The sequence below is a fragment of the Labeo rohita genome, chromosome 13, assembly GCF_022985175.1.
Source record: "Labeo rohita strain BAU-BD-2019 chromosome 13, IGBB_LRoh.1.0, whole genome shotgun sequence".
NCBI classification, from domain to species: domain Eukaryota; kingdom Metazoa; phylum Chordata; class Actinopteri; order Cypriniformes; family Cyprinidae; genus Labeo; species Labeo rohita.
Genome location: NC_066881.1, coordinates 15,639,902 through 15,657,059, shown reverse-complemented (window position 1 = coordinate 15,657,059; position 17,158 = coordinate 15,639,902). Strand labels below are relative to the sequence as shown.

At 35.2% G+C, this 17,158-nt stretch overlaps 3 protein-coding genes across 4 annotated transcripts; 2 read left to right on the top strand and 1 right to left on the bottom strand.

Annotated features, from left to right (window-relative positions):
- Positions 1-1,648: 1,648 nt before the first annotated feature.
- Positions 1,649-2,047, top strand: sprn (shadow of prion protein). Its single transcript, XM_051126130.1, has one exon. It carries the CDS (start codon positions 1,649-1,651, stop codon positions 2,045-2,047), a length of 399 nt encoding a protein of 132 aa, XP_050982087.1.
- A 466-nt stretch (positions 2,048-2,513) lies between these two features.
- mtg1 (mitochondrial ribosome-associated GTPase 1) lies at positions 2,514-6,871 on the bottom strand. 2 transcript variants are annotated; one of them, XM_051126898.1, is made up of 11 exons: positions 6,619-6,871; positions 6,317-6,381; positions 6,126-6,230; positions 5,939-6,025; positions 5,759-5,815; positions 5,594-5,684; positions 5,428-5,489; positions 5,251-5,347; positions 5,071-5,152; positions 3,703-3,815; positions 2,514-3,174 (listed from the first exon to the last, which is right to left on the bottom strand). In XM_051126898.1, exons 1-11 carry the CDS (start codon positions 6,719-6,721, stop codon positions 3,077-3,079), a joined length of 960 nt encoding a protein of 319 aa, XP_050982855.1. In that variant the 5' UTR covers positions 6,722-6,871; the 3' UTR covers positions 2,514-3,076. The 2 variants fall into 2 exon arrangements, with proteins under 2 accessions (XP_050982855.1, XP_050982856.1); XM_051126899.1 differs by lacking the exon at positions 2,514-3,174 and adding an exon at positions 4,639-4,720 and having other exon boundaries at positions 3,705-3,815.
- A 1,626-nt stretch (positions 6,872-8,497) lies between these two features.
- Positions 8,498-13,475, top strand: elovl6l (ELOVL family member 6, elongation of long chain fatty acids like). Its single transcript, XM_051125164.1, has 4 exons — positions 8,498-8,743; positions 8,857-8,988; positions 10,135-10,286; positions 11,574-13,475. The coding sequence occupies exons 1-4, from the start codon at positions 8,649-8,651 to the stop codon at positions 11,999-12,001; spliced, it is 807 nt and encodes a 268-aa protein (XP_050981121.1). The 5' UTR covers positions 8,498-8,648; the 3' UTR covers positions 12,002-13,475.
- Positions 13,476-17,158: the final 3,683 nt, after the last annotated feature.

The following is a 17,158-nucleotide window of genomic DNA, read 5'->3' as shown; positions in this document are numbered from 1 at the left end:
TTGATGACCAGGCGAACGATCTGTGTAAATCGCATTTTTCTCGTCATATATTGTATTGTGTTTCTTGTATAGTAAGAATAACACAAGGTTAAGGAAATATAGTCTTCTGACCTCTCTAGCAGATATTGTGAGCCGTAAATAGCTGTATTTCTAGTGACCTAGTTGGAGAATAGCCTGATTTATTACCATTTCATCGCTTCATTACACACACGACAGTAAATACCACATTTTAAAGGAAGACATTAAAACGAAGACAGTTTAATGTTTAATTTCATTAAAAATATGAGTTCATTAGCCATCATCGGTATGTTTTTCTTTGGTGTCTGTTAATATTATATGTATACACATATGGAGACACAGTAATCTCCGATCAAACTTAACAAAATAGCAACCTTTGTTAAACAGGTAAATTGGACAAGCGACTTTTGTGTAATGCATGGATGTCCTTATATATTTGAGAAAAAATATTAATCCAGGTGCGATCTGTGAATGAAACATAAAATTATTTTTATTTAAAGGTTATTATATTAATATATTATTTAATGTATTGTTTTACCATAATAAATGCGCTGACAATAAAATATAAAAACCGTTTACCCACACAAAGCCATCAGGGTAAAACACATGACAAAAAAAATATTGGATAGACAGATAGGTACACACATTCATACATACATAAATAGCAACTGTTTACAAAAATAAAGTAAATTTTGGATAAAATGTAAAATAAATGTGACACATTGCATAAGAAATTCTGGTAATAACCAAATAAGAAAACAAAAAGTAAATATTATTTTACAGTAAAATGAAATGCAATGTAAAAATAAGCTAATTATTTTTTTCTTCTGAAGCATTTTACATTTTTTAATTCTGCAACATTCACTCAAGTTAAGAGGTGTACTAGCAGGTGTAATTTATCACATGAAGTATGCACCCGTTCCACAAAATATGACAAAGTCTCCAAATACTACTGGGAGTTTTAAATATTTTATCTAATGCAGTAGTTCTTAACATTTTTTCTCTAAGGCCCCATATTTTCCACAACAATATTCAAATGCCCCATGACTACTTCTTTAAATATACATGACCTTTCCAATTCTAGAAACCACACTTTTAAAATTAGGCTAATGGATATATATTGGATTCAAATTTTGTAAGTTTGGCCCATTTTAAATCCTTTGAAGTCATTTTGAGGGATCCAAGTGGGTCCTGAACCTCCTGGTTGAAAACCACTTATAAACCAGTGGCATTCGTACATTTTAAATATGAATGATTTTAGAAAATGATACGCATAAATGTTGTATTCTCAAAACTACAAACTTGTACACATATGCTGCTCACATATTATTGTAGCGCAGTTTGTGCTGACTTACAGTGTAATCAGACTTTAGCCATTAATATGTAAAAAAAAAAAAAAAAAAACCTACACACACAGAAAAAATGTCAGGGCATGTCAGAACTTCTCCAGGGCCCCAAAAGCCCTCTGAACCCAGAGGGTTAATGTGTCAGAATACAATTAGGAGCCACTGTAATACTGGGTAAATTAAGCAGATACAAAGAAGTTCAGCAGAGCTTTTACATTTATTCAGAGGATTTGTTTTTTCGTAATCATCTCCATGCTTTTCTTCCATTCCCAGGGTGATCCAGAATGAACAGGGCTGTTGCCACCTGCTGGATATTTCTCCTGCTTTCAGCCTTACTGTGCGATCAGGTGATATCCAAAGGCGGCAGGGGAGGAGCCAGGGGTTCAGCGCGGGGCAGCGCCCGAGGAGGCCGTACTTCCCGAACCCGAGGCTCCCCTGCTGTGCGGGTGGCAGCGGCAGCGGCGGCCGGGGCTGCGGTGGCGCTGGGAGCGGGAGGATGGTACGCGTCGGCCCAACGTCGACCGGATGACAGCTCCGAGCATGGAGATGATTACTACAGTAACAGAACAGACTGGGAGCTCTACCTCGCCAGGACATCAAATGCAATAGTGCACGACTCCACTACCACTAGACTTTCCGCTCTGCTCTTACCAATAAACTTTGTCATTTACTTTGCCCCTTGAGGCAGTTTTAAGACAGTTCAGCACAGCTTAATAAGCTGCTTATGTATGTTACTGTGCAACACCTATGTTTAAAAATGTGTACTTTATTGCACAACAAAACGGATATGAGAAGATGAAAGATTCAAAACCTCTATTTAGTTTAGTAAACAAGTTAGGAATAGGATCTGAAAGGTTAGACTGCATAGTTTGCTTCAACAGGAGCATTAGTATCTATACAACTATAGACTACTTAAATTATGCTGGTTACATCATGTACTGGATGGCGAAAAAACTGTGTTATTGTTGTGCTGCTGCACTGTTGGTCAAACTCCACTGTTCTTGAGATTTATGTGAACCTTTTTATATGAACCTTTGTCTGTTTAATAATATTTGTTTAATTAATAATTGTACGTAGATTGAACAAGAGAAAACTAGAAAACTGTATTTCTAGCTGTACCAGTACTTCCATTGTTTTGGGTGTGAAAATGTCCTCGTTTTACATTTCTACTTTAGTCATGCTTTGAACATTTGATGTATTTAAACAATTTTGTATTTATAGTAGAGATTTTTGATAACCCTTGAAACAATGTGAATGCAGTATGTATTAAGTGCACAAGTGTTTAAAAACTCAAAGAAATTAAAGATGTTTTTTTTGTATAAAACACTATCAAACTCTCTTTGTTAGCTGTTAGATATATTTCCCAAATTATAATTTTAGAAATCAAAGCAATTACATGCCAGATATTTTATGAAGTGTTTCTTTGGTTGTAATCTTTGTATGTATAATTTTTACATACAGGATACTAAATGCTTATCAAATTAAACTTTCAATTGCAGTAATGAGGAAAAATAATATATTTAATGCACCTTTTCTGATAACTACATAATAAAAACAAAGCCGTGGCCAAAATTCCCTGTGCACCACCTTTTAATTAAAACATTAAAAGTAAAAAGTGCTTCTCTTTTGTGCTCAGTGTCCAGTCTTGAACATACATACAGTAAGGTCAGGCTTTCATTGCAATAGTTGCAAATCAGCTACTTAGAACCCTGTTAATCAAGCATAACTTTCCCAAGTTCTCCTTTCCGAAATGCTCTGATGAAATCGTAGGCTGCTGCACTGTAGTCTGGTAACTGGACTGTGATGTTGCCTAAACAATTGATGTGTTATTGGTTAAATACAATCAATGAGTTATGTTTCATTTAAAAGTGAATGCTTCAATATTTTAAAGGGACAGTTCACCCAAAAATGAAAATTCTGTCATTAATTACTCATGTCATTCCAAACCCGTAAGCCCTTTGTTCATCTTCGAAACACAGGACATTGTTTTTTCTTTGTGCACAAAAAGTATTCTTATAGCTTTATAAAATTCAGGCTGAACCAATGATTTCACATAGTCTATTTTAACAATGTCCTTACTACCTTTCTGGGCCTTAAATGTGTCAGCTGCATTGCTGTCTATGCAGGGTCAGAAAAGCTCTCAGATTTCATCAAAAATATCTTAATTTGTGTTTTAAAGATGAACGAAGGCCTTACAGGTTTGGAACGAAATGAGGGTGAGTAATTCATGACAGAATTTTCATTTTTGAGTGAATTATCCCTTTAAGAAGATTAAGTGAGGTTGATTTATTGTGTGTAATCACTAAAATGAAAATTGAACTTGAATGAATCGACTCACCAACTCCAGTGATGGCCTTCACACGCTTGGTCTTGCCGAGCTTTACTGCTATACACTTCAGCACGTGCTGAATATCATCGCAAGGCTCTTCAAGATTGTACTTTTCAACATAACTACAAAAGAAATTGTCACAATCATTATTGATGGCTGCTGCTTGTATATTTTCCCAAAACTTTCCATTGATTTGCATTGCAAAATAGGGTTGTGCCGATAGACGATAGTATCGTGTATCGACGATAGTCAGAGATATTGCCTGCTGCTGCCTTTGACGACAGCAAGACGATTATTATTATTATCCATCAAAAATTATCCGTGGCTGGTATAAACACAAAGGCACAAATCACGGTGAGCACGGTCAAAAAACCAGCATATGCTGGTAGGTATGTTTTGATGCTGGAATGCTGGTTAGGTAGGTTTTGATGCTGGTTTAAGCTGGTCCTTTGCTGGTTTATGTTGGTCCTTAGCTGGTTTATGTTGGTCGTGTTGCTGGTTCATGCTGGTCCTTGCCCAGCAACATGACCAGCAAAAACCAGCAAAGGACCAGCTTAAACCAGCAAAGGACCAGCTTAAACCAGCACTAAAACCTACCTAACCAGCATTCCAGCATCAAAACATACCTACCAGCATATGCTGGTTTTTTCACCGGTTTCGGGTGGGAAGCATACAATCTGTAATTGCTTGCAGTTGCTGACGCTGCTTTTTTTTGTGGTTTGTGCTGTTTTTGCGGTTTGACTTTCACTTTTGAAACCGATCCCGTTCAGCAAGGAGGGGAGGCGATGGAAAAGTGGGGCAGTAACTCGTTTTAGGGGGAAATGCCTCCCTTCGCGCCACAGACATGCAGTGGAATAAGGAGTAAGAAATGTATTCATCATACAGTGACGTAACCATTGTATTCACTTATGGCAGCGGAGTGTTTTTTAAAGTGCATAAACTCACACTAGGCTAGTCAGCAATGGTGTTCTTTGATAACGTAGGCTAAATGTTCTTTGCTTGTTTTTTGTAGCTGGTATTAGAATACCTAAAGAAATAGAAACATTTAAGTTACTAATGCTTACATTAAATTGCTATCATGTTAAACACAAATTAAGTCATATTAAAAACATTAGGCTGCTTTTAGCCTTATGCTGGTGTCGGTTCTTTTGCCGGTGTTGTGCCCATTTTCGACCCCCTGCCAAATCATTACCCCCTCTCATTGAAATTGCTACCTGATTGCCTAATCCTAAAATGGGCACAACACCCGCAATGAAACTAAGTAAGTAAGTAATTAAATAAATTAGCATGATAATATCGTGTATCGGCGATCTCACAGGCTGACGTTAAGACGATATGAAAATTGAGCATATCGGCCAACGCTATTGCAAAACCTACCTAAATCTTTCCAATCTGTTTAGTGAAAAAAGCAGATAATCTGCAATGACATCTTCACCAACTAAATGGTCCAAAATGGTACCTGTTTGAAAAGGAGACACATTCATCACCTTGCAATAATAACCGTATAATAGTTATATACTAAAATACGCATTATTTCTCTGAAATTTGCGGACTTACCACATAAAGCGAGTTTCATTCCTGTCTCTATGTTCTCTATTCTAGGTGGCAGGACTCCTGGGGTGTCCAATAAATGAATTATGGGTCTCTCACAGACCTAGTAAAACAAAATTTTATTTACATTTTTGTGCAAACACATTCACCCTATTGAATCTACTGAATAATTATATCTGATACCTGAATTTTGGTCAGGACAGCTTTTGTAATTCCTGGTTCACCTCCTACTTTTGAAGCTTTGCCTGACAGTAATAAAAATATGTAATGTTGTGGACATCAGTTTGTTTGTTAAATTCAAATGACTGCACGAAGAAAAGTATTTTTCTTCAAAGCATAAAATAAATACCTTTTTTCAAATATGTTCTTCTTAAAGCATTAATCAGTGACGATTTCCCCACATTCGGCACGCCAATGACCATAAGACAGTAACTTCGGTCCTACACAAAAATTAAACAACAAAGTCAGAAATCTTGACAGCAAAATGTTAGCCACTGAAATAATTGAAATTCACCTCTTCTCTGTGAAAACGAGACCCGCTTTCTATCAGCTCTGTCACAAGAGGAACAATCTGGAACATCAGACAGTGAAAGACGGAATGTTTAAAATTATAATGTGCTAGGTTTTCCAGCTTTTAATTTAGAAATAGAGCATTTATTTAGAAATATCTGATGTAACGTCTGACACCGCTCACCTTTTTTACATTCTCATCTCGTTGTCTTAAACAGTCTGTGAATAAAACATTCCTCACACCTTCTCTGTCAAGCTGCTTTAGAATGCTCTGGTGAGATTAAAAAACCCTGTTAAATCCTGTTTTCGTTAGCACATCATTTGAGTTCTTGAAGTTCAAAACATTTAAGAAATGCTTAAAAATATAAGACCTGTTTTTTTGACGTGTCTGCCAGATCCATCTTGTTCAGTACGAGTATGTGTGGCCGGACATCAAGGCTCTCTTGAAATGAAGGATTTCTTCCAGAAAAGGGTATGTTGGCCAGTTAAAGAAGGTCTTTGAAAAACACCAAGGGTTGATCATTCAAAACATAGACTACATTCTCTGTAATAAAAAGGATATTCTGGCATCATGGATCTCTAGGATGCAATCAACCTTCCTTAGACTGGCTCTCATCTGCTTGAGTCCTAACAAGAGAAAGTCACAATGATGGGCATAATTCTGTAGAATAAAATTCATTTTCAAACTTAAGATTCTATTATAATAAACATGAGAATAGCTTTAGACACCTACAGTACATGTTTATATTTGATTCGTGCTGAATGATTAAAATGCACTCGTTGTTAATCATTTATGGCCCCGGTCTCAAAGAACTGTAACACTAAATTAAACAGATTTAGTGGTTTTCAGTATATATAACGCACCTTTAGCCATATGTCCAGGGAACCAATGCGCCACCTCTCGCTCACCAAAGTCAAACACTTTCCTAGACTTGGCAGCATTGAGTAAAGAATGATAAATCCTCATCGTAGCCGCTCGGTAAGTCTGAAAACAGAATGAATTTGCTAAACCAGGACTGCTACTTGCCAACAAAATCGTTTAAATAAAGACTAAAATCATATAGCAAATATCACTCTCCTACAGACGCCATACTTCTTCTGTGCTTTGACTGTACTGTAAGCGCAATCATCGCCACCTACAGGATTGGCAGGGGAACTACAGAGCGCAATGACAGACCTGCACAGGTTCTGTCAAACCAGTATAGCAATAATAATCATAATCATAATAATAATTCAGTCTCATTATTAACGTTTTGTCATTTTTAAGATTAAAATATCTAAATGCAGAATGATTACATAAACCGTTGCCCAAATAAAATGTAGCCTACTGAAACACTAATTCTGTAATTTCTCTATTGACGATGGTAATGTAATCTTCCATAGAAAATAAATAAATAAAACGTATTACAGCAAGTCTTGTAGTGCAAATCTGATTCTAATTACCCTTCATTTTGGTTTTCTTGAGTGCTTCTGATAGCTATAAGTATAGCAATAGCGCCCTCAGGTGCAGAGACTTGCGAAATATAAACAAATATTGTATGCAAAATACCAATACCATTTATAGTTTGTATTTTCTACGTATTTTTATTTGTTGCAATTCGGAATTTCAGTTTCAGTTCATTAGAATATGTGCAATTTTAAGCCTACAGCAATTCAAAGGCTATAAAAGCAAAGAAGAAACGTTTTTTGAACAATCCTAAATAATAATATCGTTTATTTGGACTATTTCGCCTGTTGATTCACTGATTAGCACACTCAAAACAATTAACATTCAAAAAAATAGTTCTATTTGTGACCCTGGACCACAAAACCAGTCTTAAGTCGCTGGGGTATATTTGTAGCAATAGCCAAAAATACATTGTATGGGTCAAAAGTAATGCCAAAAATCATTAGGATATTAAGTAAAGATTATGTTCCATGAAGATATTTTGTAAAATTCCTACTGTAAATATATCAAAACTTAATTTTTGATTAGTAATATGCAATGTTAAGAACTTTATTTGGACAACTTTAAAGGTGATTTTCTCAATATTTTAATTGTTTTGCACCCTCCAGATTTTCAAATAGTTGTATCTCGACCAAATATTGTTTTATCATAGCAAACCATACATCGATGGAAAGCTTATTTATCCAGCTTTCAGATGATGTATAAATTTCAATTTGGAAAAATTGACCCTTATGACTGGTTTTGTGGTCCAGGGTCACATTTTAACTTTGCTATATAGGAACATTTTATTTATTTATTTATTTTATGCCGACATATTAAAAAAAAAAAAAATAGGTCTAAATATCATAATTAGGGCATTCTGGGGCATTCGCTATTAGGGCATTCGTTCAACTTCGTGGTCGATTAAATGAAAATAATAATTAATAAAAAAATATAAGATAAAATAAAAATAGAAGCTTGATATCACACAACAATCTATTTAGGCTTTTATACATTTTATCATTTTAATGAAATGTTTATATTCGTTATAGCGATGGTTTCGCTATTATTTGCATACCGAATTGTAAGGAGTCTTTATCACAGCTCTGGGTTACATGTCTTAAAACACTGAAGACATCGTCAGTCAGCTTTTCTCGCTCTATCTACATTTGTATACACACTGCCATTTTTACATAAAGACTCTCTGCTCTTTCTCTGCATCGCGAAAACTGGTATTTCATTCAGGAAATGCAAAACCAGCCATTGGCTGGGAGTCACTCCCTAAACCTCACTATAAACTCCACCCTGATTTACATAGGACAGGTGTGTGCACAGGTGTGTGTTTGAGGTTGACTAGTTAACTGGTGGCCGCCCTGTCGAGCGGACAGAAGTCAGAACGGACAGCAATTTTTACCTGAATTATCCTCACTTTTATATCGCAGATTGTTGTAGCCTACGTGACTCAAAAATGAATGGTACTGAATTTCATCTTCCTCTGACTGAGTATGATTTCGAGCGTCACTTTGATGAGAGGTTTGCTATTGAATGGATGCAGGACAACTGGTAAGAATTGTGTTTGATTGAATTATACATTTATCTGTGTTAATACACCTGCCACCACTGCTTGAAAGTTAAGTATAAATACGTTTTCTGGTGTTTTGTTTTGTCTCTTTCAGGAAAAAGTCGTTTTTATTCGGTGCTGTGTATGTAGTGCTCGTGTTTGGTGGGCAGCACATAATGAAGGAAAGACAAAAACTTGATCTACGTAGAGTGTTACTGCTGTGGTCCCTCAGTTTGGCTATTTTTAGGTAAGTAAAAACTAGTGTTCAGTTTTAGGAGAGTATTAGGCTGACCCTCTTTGTTTTATTTATATACACAATTCTTATATTTAAATACACAAACATTTACACACTAAATGGAGACATTCCATAGACTTCTTGGTGTTTCTATAAAATTTTAAATACTTTGACCTAGCCCTGAGAGAAAATTGCGTTTTTATGGTTGTTAAAATGGTTTTATACAGTTTTACCTATGAAGATGATCACAAAATATGGTTTTGTCCGATTCAGCACACTTTTGGACAAAAATTTGTCCCCGCAATTGCTTATGTATAAAGGTTATTATAATTAACTAAAGGTAAAACCATAAGAAACAACATTTTTATTGCTTAAAATAAAAGTTAAATCAACTAAAATATATAAAAACATTAAATTTGGTTCCCAAAGTAGCATTTAAAATGAAACTGCATATTTTGTCTCTTATTTCAGTAAGACTGACTAATTTTCCAGACAGTCACAATACTCAAAAACTAAAAACAAGCTCATGATCGATGATTCTCGTGATGCTCCTTCGGGAGGTTTCACACCTCCTTGTAGTTTTACTTCGTTGTTGGATATTGAGTTACGTAACATATGGTTGTACCAATAGGAAACAATATCTATTGTTAGCTTCAGAAATGCTGTTTGAAACATGAACATGCCAAAATGCATACCAATGACAAGTTTGTGAGATGTACCACTTCATGATGTTATTAAGTCTTTGGTGGCTATTGTTTCAAGTTGGGTTTGGTTTCATTTGGGCGGGGGAAGGCGTCTTAGTCCCATCTCAAAAGAGGACAGACATGACAGCAAGCACAAAGTAACTGTTTGCATGCTTGTGGACAGAACAATGGAATATTGTGATTGGGAGGCAGCAGTGACCTCTGGTCACATGCTTTTTAGATCTCCCCCAGCAACTGGACTTTAAACACTTAGTGAATGTTTTGATATTGATTTGTTTAACACAGAAACTGCCTGCTACTATAGCGACGATTCTGTCTGACATGCCCAAAGTCTTTTTTTTTTTTCCCCGCCCCAAAGTTCACTATAGAGGCCTGAATTGTTTACCATGAATGTCATGCTTTTACAGTCGTGACGGATGATATTCATATACAAATCATGCTTTTTCTCTTTCAGTATCATTGGAGCGGTGAGAACCGGTTGTTTCATGTTGTACATTCTCAAAACCAGTGGGTTTAAACAGTCTGTTTGCGATCAGAGCTTCTACTATGGACCGATAAGCAAGTTCTGGGCTTGTGCCTTCGTGCTGAGCAAGGCCCCAGAGCTAGGTGAGCATTTTCTTGTTCATTTATTTCAGGAGAAAGCACCATTGTGTTATCGTTTGCTCACCCTCATGTTGTTCCAAACCTGCAACTCTTATTAAAAAAAAAAAAAAAAAAAAAAAAAGTTTCTTTATTGGCATTGTGGTTCCCTGAAGAACCTTCAATGGATCGTTTTTATTGGGCAAAAGGTTCTTTATAGTGCTAAAAGTTTGTTTATATATATATATATATATATATATATATATATATATATATATATATATATATATATATTTGTGTATATATATATATGTATATGTATATATATGTATATGTATATGTGTGCGTGTATATAATTAAATTTTTTTTTTTTTTTTTTTTTATTCTTCACACTAAAGCCCTGTTTACACTAGTACGTTTTCAATTTAAACCAGTGTTTTAAAGTGAAAATGATCCTCATCTACATTGCTGTTTTCACTGCCTTTTTAGAAACGATCTTTGTCCACGCTACACAACCGAAAATGCTTGTCACATGACTATTCATAATAAGCATGATGTTATTGTTTACATGTTTGTCAAGGACACAGAGCGAATGTGGGCAGCCATGCCATCGTTTTCAAAAGTCTGGAGTCTGCATCTTTTTCAGAAGTCTCAATTTTCAAGGGTCGTAAACGACAGGTGTAAAAAAGGTTCTTTATAAAATGGATAGTTCAGTTCCTTGATTCTAGTTGGTTGAACTGTGTCCAAAGCTGTTGTAAATACTCTACAAACACATCTTTGTTTACATTTGTGTGTTGCTTGGCACTACATTGTTTGGCGTGTAAATAATGTTTTTATTAATATCATTGCACTTTATTTGCTCCGTTTTATTTTGTGAAACCTTACTACATGTATGGAATAACACTTTTATAAAAGCAATAAGCCCTGTCAAGCCATGGTTTACAGTGAATTTATAATGGCTCTGCTTTGTGCCTAACAACTCCCCTTAGCCGTTATAAATCCACTGTAAACCACGGCTTCTTGGGGCTTATTGCTTTATTTAAGAACTGTTCACTGAAAGGTTCTTTGAGGAACCAAAAAAGGTTCTTCTATGACATCATTGTGAAAACCCTCTTTTGGAACCTTTATTTTTAAGAGTACGAGATTCTTTTTGTTATAATGAGTGGGGTTCAAAATGACATTGGACCTCACTGACTTTTACTTTACGGACCCAAAAAAAAATTGACCCACAAAATTTTCATTTTTATGTTAATTATCACTCTAATTGTTTATTTTGCCAGATAATTGTATTCTAACACACCCTCACTTTTTCAGGAGACACCATGTTCATCGTTCTGCGCAAGCAGCGGCTGATCTTCCTGCACTGGTATCATCACATCACCGTGCTGGTGTACTCCTGGTATTCCTACAAAGACCAGGTTGCCGGTGGTGGCTGGTTCATGACCATGAATTACACCGTGCACGCGCTCATGTACAGCTACTACGCGGCTCGAGCTGCTGGACTCCGTGTGCCAAAACCCTGCGCCATCATCATTACTTCCTCCCAGATTGCTCAGATGGCCATGGGGCTGGCAGTAAGTGCGCTAGTGTACCGATGGATGCAGGATGGGGATTGCCCTTCTTACATAGATAACATAGTGTGGGCTTCACTTATGTATCTCAGCTATCTGCTCCTCTTCACTTCTTTCTTTTATCAGTCTTACCTGAAGGGTTCAAAACCCGCAGGCATCAAAACTGAGTGATATGCAGCCCTGAACTTTGTTTGAATGCGTGATTTTATTTCTGATGGTTTGCCTTGTTCAAATACATATTTATTTAATGTTTTAAGGCAAGGTGAATAATAAAGGTGTATGCGTTTCTTCTAAACAACAGCCAGACTGTAATAGCCGTGTCTCATGCTGTTTCAGGCACAAAGTGCGTTAAATTCAACTCTTGATTTTGCTGTTGAGAACTTAAATGTTTCCAGACATTTTTGGAGGCTGATTTGAATCCTAAGGGTCCTCTGTGACTTTTCTCCCCCTACGTTTTCTAATCTTCAAAAGTCCATGTTTGTTTACTCTTTGCAGACTTGATAACATGGCCTGAACCCAGCTGAAACATATGTTGTTTGTTGTAGCGTGTGCCAAGATCCTTGTGCTCGTAGTCAAAGAACAAGTGTGCAATTTGTCAAAAGATTCCTAATTTAAATGTACATCTTCATGTTTTAATTTGCCAACACTTTGTAAATTTCTTCCATCCTGTACATGCTCTCCTGGGTGTGTGGGTATTGCTGCATACTAGTTCAGTGTTTCCACCTCATGATGTCACAGAAACTTGAATTATCTGTGCTGACAGGTTGGACGGGTTCCCAGCATTTTAAATTGGGCATATTTGGCTGGAATTCTCTGGAAGGACGACACCCATGTTCTCGCTCTCATTCTGTGCATATTTCTGTCATGAGTTCACTGCAGCTCTCATTCATTGAAGTTAACAGTGTGTAAAACCAGCTGAGGCACGATTGATGTTAGATTCACCTTTGATTAACCCATGGGTAGAGTCAGAATGAAGTGGTTCCTTCCTGGTTTTTTTGACTGTACTGAGTACTGGATTGGTGGTTGATAGAAGCATTAACCATCCCTATAATGGTGTTTGTTACTTGAGTCATTAATTTAATGCACAGTTGTATTTATATATTTATCTTGTATATAACAGTCACAGTTGGGACATAATTAATGTTATGGTTGTTTTGGGTATTTATTTTTCCACTGAAACTACAATGATAAGGTTTTCATCTAAATTATCTTTTTAAAAATATTGTATTATGTGATAGAGAGCACTCCTTTGAGAATTTTTCAGTGGAAATTTATGCGCTCCAACATAGTATCATCCGAAATGTTGCTGCTACCGTCCAGGATTTTGTTGTTGTCAGGTTTCTCCTCTCTGCTGGTCTGGTCTGCTTCTGTTCAAGACTGTGAACGGCTTTGTCTACCTTTGTATATTTCCGTTGAAGTGACATTTTGATTGTTAAAAGAGATTTTATGACTTAAAATATGTCTTGTCTTAAAACATGTTGGAGACGGCAGCCATGTAGCCTACATTACAAGACATAGTTTACAAATGGAGAGAAATGTGATGTAAATGTACACTAATAAAGATGCAGAATGTAAATATTTATCTTTCCTACCTGATCATCTGTACACATTTTAGCTGATATGAAGTAATAGTTTTTTTAATGTATGTTAGTCATTTAAATAAAACTGTTTCTGTAGTTTCTTTTTCTGGAGTGCCTCATTCTTTTCACAGACAGGTGGTGTCAGCTGACTGGTTTTCTGAGATAAGCTGGCATATTTTATGCATTAACACATACATACTTTTGTTGTTGACAGGAAGTTCAAATATTTCAGCTCTGTGATAACGTGTAAACCTAGATGTAGGTTGGTGTCATTTACTTGTTTTCATTCTTTCAGTTCAATTGGTCCGATCACTTTTTTTTTTTTTCTGATAAAAGATAGAGAGCTGCTGTAGTTGAATAGGACTCTGGAAGCCTCTAAAGAAATGATTTCCTTATCACATTCTTTAGTCTCAGGGATTTTAATATCAAATAACCGTAGATGAAAATACTCTTTGGAAATTTACTGTGCCCGTTTTTCCGCTAACAGACAGAAATGCGTTTAGGCACTAAACGGTCATATATTGACCCTATATTTTTCATGACTAGCCAATCAGTAACTTGCCATTTCAGTGACACTTCTCATTGCCCTGCTGGAACCATAGGTTAAGTGACTTGCTCAAGGGTACGGCAGTGGAGATGCTGTGAAATTGAGATCTTAACTCTTCAGTGCCTGGTTCTACCATAACACACCACACATAGCCTATGTATGGACAGTTTATTGCTTTTGCCACCTACAAATTCACACAATGATGAGAGAACTGAGTGCTTCAGTGATGTGTTTTGAAGACCAACCAGGATGTTAGCACTACCCTGATTCCACTGACAGAAATTTGTTCTGGATTATTGCAGAAAATAAGCTCTGTGACCAACTAAAGTTTATGATTTTTGCAGATTTTTTATTATGACAATCTACACAAATTAACACGCCTTTTATTTTGAACCTAAATGAAAAACAGTAGAAAAACAATAGAACCATCACAGAAAATTCTAATGGTTTCCACACAAATACCATTACAAACCATTACCTTTTAACCATTAAAACCACTAAAAATGGTTTTCTGTAGTGTGTTTTGGCACATATTCCATTAGGATTTATTGGTTTCAACAAGTCACCAATACAAGGTGACCAATTACCAGTAGAAACCAAAAGGGTTCATTACAGTTTCCATTAAAACCAATACAAGTCCCATTATAACCATGGTGTCTATTGTTTTTTTTTTTTTTTTTTTTTTTTTTTTTTTTTTTTTGTCACCATAAGTAAAAAGCTAAACATAGGCTATAAATGACCTACATCACAGTTACCTGACATTCCTAAAAGTGATTTAAAATAGTTTTCAAAAGCGCAAGTGAACGTATTATCTGTAATTACTGAATGCATCTCATTTTGGAACTGTGTATCAAATCGTGCCACAGTATTAATGCTATTAAAGCTCAATGCTGCCACCTACAGTTCTGCCTGTAGAATTGCTGGACTAAGGAGTTCGTATAAGGACAAAAAGGTACAATTTCAAACACGGAAATAAAGAAACGGGGGAAACAGAAAGTTACATTTAGCGGCAATGCCGTACAAGGTTTTTTAGGCATTTTGGTGAAAAGTTATTAAAATAACCATTTTAAAGTGCAAATAATATTTAAATAATCCGAAGACGATTGTTCCATTCTAAAGAACCTTTTGTACAATAGAAGGATTCCATGAATGTTAAAGATTCTCTATGGAACCACAGATGCCAATTAAGAACATTAATTCAGTGTATAACTGTAGAGTAGTGTAATGTTGCTAGGCAATTGTATACAAAACAAATAAATGAAAACTCTTAAATTTGCACTTTTATCTTAAAATAACATAAATTGATTGGATTTAGACTTCAGCCAAATGCAGTATCAGCTAAGAGGGTGTGTTTGATTAATGGGGGGATGTAATGCTCTACTTTTTGTTAGAGATTTTCTGATATGAAAAACAACTTTAATGATAAAACTATTTAACAAAAACTTTGAGATCCTGCATCTTTTACATGGAAATTATATTCAGTAACCACTATTAAATGATCTAAGAATACAAATAAGATAAAATGAACCTGGACTTCATCAAAAACAGTCCAAACGTCACTTCATTTCTGGTAGCTAAGCAGATACCATAATTTATTGATGGATATATTTGTCCTGTCTCATATGGACACTATCTACTGATTCATTCTGGGTTTATATTTTGTTATATTTTGTACTTATCTGAAAGGTCCCTTTGGCTTAATTCGACAGCATGTCTAAACAGCTCATCTGCATTGACAAGCTTGTCAGCCACCTTGACTTTGAAACGACTGTTATCCCCTCTGGATCCTCTGGTGCAGAGAGAGGGAGTGACAGTACTCACACATGCAAACTGTCCTATTAATCATTCCACAAATCGCTCTCCTTGTTTTCCTTGGCTTCCAAACATGTTTCTTTTATGTTCCTTCTGAAAAGAGATCAGATGACTCAAAGAGATATCCATTCACAGCCTTTTGCTTGAACTCATGTTAAGCATGTTGTTAATGTCTTTGTTAGTTAATATTTTCTCCAGTCTATTGTTATATTGATTACAATGCTTGAATGGAGAGCAATTAAAGGAAAAGACACCATCTATTTACACGCTTTTCCAAAAAAGTGTATTTCTATACAATATGTGTGATTAATGTGCCAAAACAAACCTTCTGTAGTAAAATACAGTCTGTTTTTATTTTTAGCCTTTGTATATAAAAATATTAAATGTGACCCTGGACCACAAAAAAAGGGTCAAAATGTTTGAAGTTTACTTACCTGAAAGCTGAATAAATAAGCTTTCCATTAATATATGGTTTGTTAGAATAGGACAATATTTTGCAAGGTACAACTAATTGAAAATCTGGAATCTGAGGATGCAAAAAAATATCTAAATATTAAGAAAATTGCCTTTAAAGTTGTCCAATTGAAGTTCTTAGCAATGCATATTACTAATCAAAAGTTAAGTTTTGATATATTTATGTTAGGAAATGTACAAAATATCTTCATGGAACATGTTCTTTACTTAATATCCTAATGATTTTTGGCATAAAAAGAAAAAACTATAATTTTGACCCATACAATGTATTGTTGGCTATTGCTACAAATATACCCATGCTACTTAAGACTGGTTTTGTGGTCCAGGGTCACAAATATACACATATTTTTTTTTTTAAAAATTAAACATTTTAACAAATTTTTAGCTTAGCTATATATTTTTTATTTTTTCAACCACTTACAGTATAAAAAAGAATTTTTATTTTATAAACATGATTATAAAATTATTTAATATTTATAAAAGTCTTTAATATTTAATATTTATAATTTATATATGAATAATATAAATGTATTATATGTTTTTACATTAATTTATCAAAATAAGTTAAGGTAAGATTTTTTTTTCTTTTTATATGAAATTCACTTTGATTTGTAAGTCAGTTAGATGTAATTTAAGAAGTTGGTTGTACTTAAGACTTTTCACTAATTTTTCTTTCAGAAGAAAGCTTTTAAACGTTATATAGTCCTTAGAAAGACATTTTTGACAAAGATGTTTTTTGAATGCTTAATATTCTTAGAAAGACCTTTTCTTGACAAAGGTGTGTTTGAATGCTTAATGTCTTGGGCTGGCCCTTCTAAGTACTTCTAAATGTGGGAGGTGGGGGTGAAAGGGGGGTCATGGGATAGGGACTAGAGGGCACAGGTATAAAACACTGCTGTAGGGGTCAGAAATCAT

Coding starts and splice junctions, on each gene's coding strand:
- sprn (XM_051126130.1), top strand. CDS start 1,649: ATGAACAGGGCTGTTGCCACCTGCTGGATATTTCTCCTGCTTTCAGCC.
- mtg1 (XM_051126898.1), bottom strand. CDS start 6,721: ATGAGGATTTATCATTCTTTACTCAATGCTGCCAAGTCTAGGAAAGTG. Junction 5,685..5,758: donor CTCGTTTTCACAGAGAAGAG/GTGAATTTCAAT, acceptor ATTTTTGTGTAG/GACCGAAGTTACTGTCTTAT. Junction 3,175..3,702: donor GAAGGCCATCACTGGAGTTG/GTGAGTCGATTC, acceptor TCAATTGTTTAG/GCAACATCACAGTCCAGTTA.
- elovl6l (XM_051125164.1), top strand. CDS start 8,649: ATGAATGGTACTGAATTTCATCTTCCTCTGACTGAGTATGATTTCGAG. Junction 8,744..8,856: donor GAATGGATGCAGGACAACTG/GTAAGAATTGTG, acceptor TGTCTCTTTCAG/GAAAAAGTCGTTTTTATTCG. Junction 8,989..10,134: donor CTCAGTTTGGCTATTTTTAG/GTAAGTAAAAAC, acceptor TTTCTCTTTCAG/TATCATTGGAGCGGTGAGAA.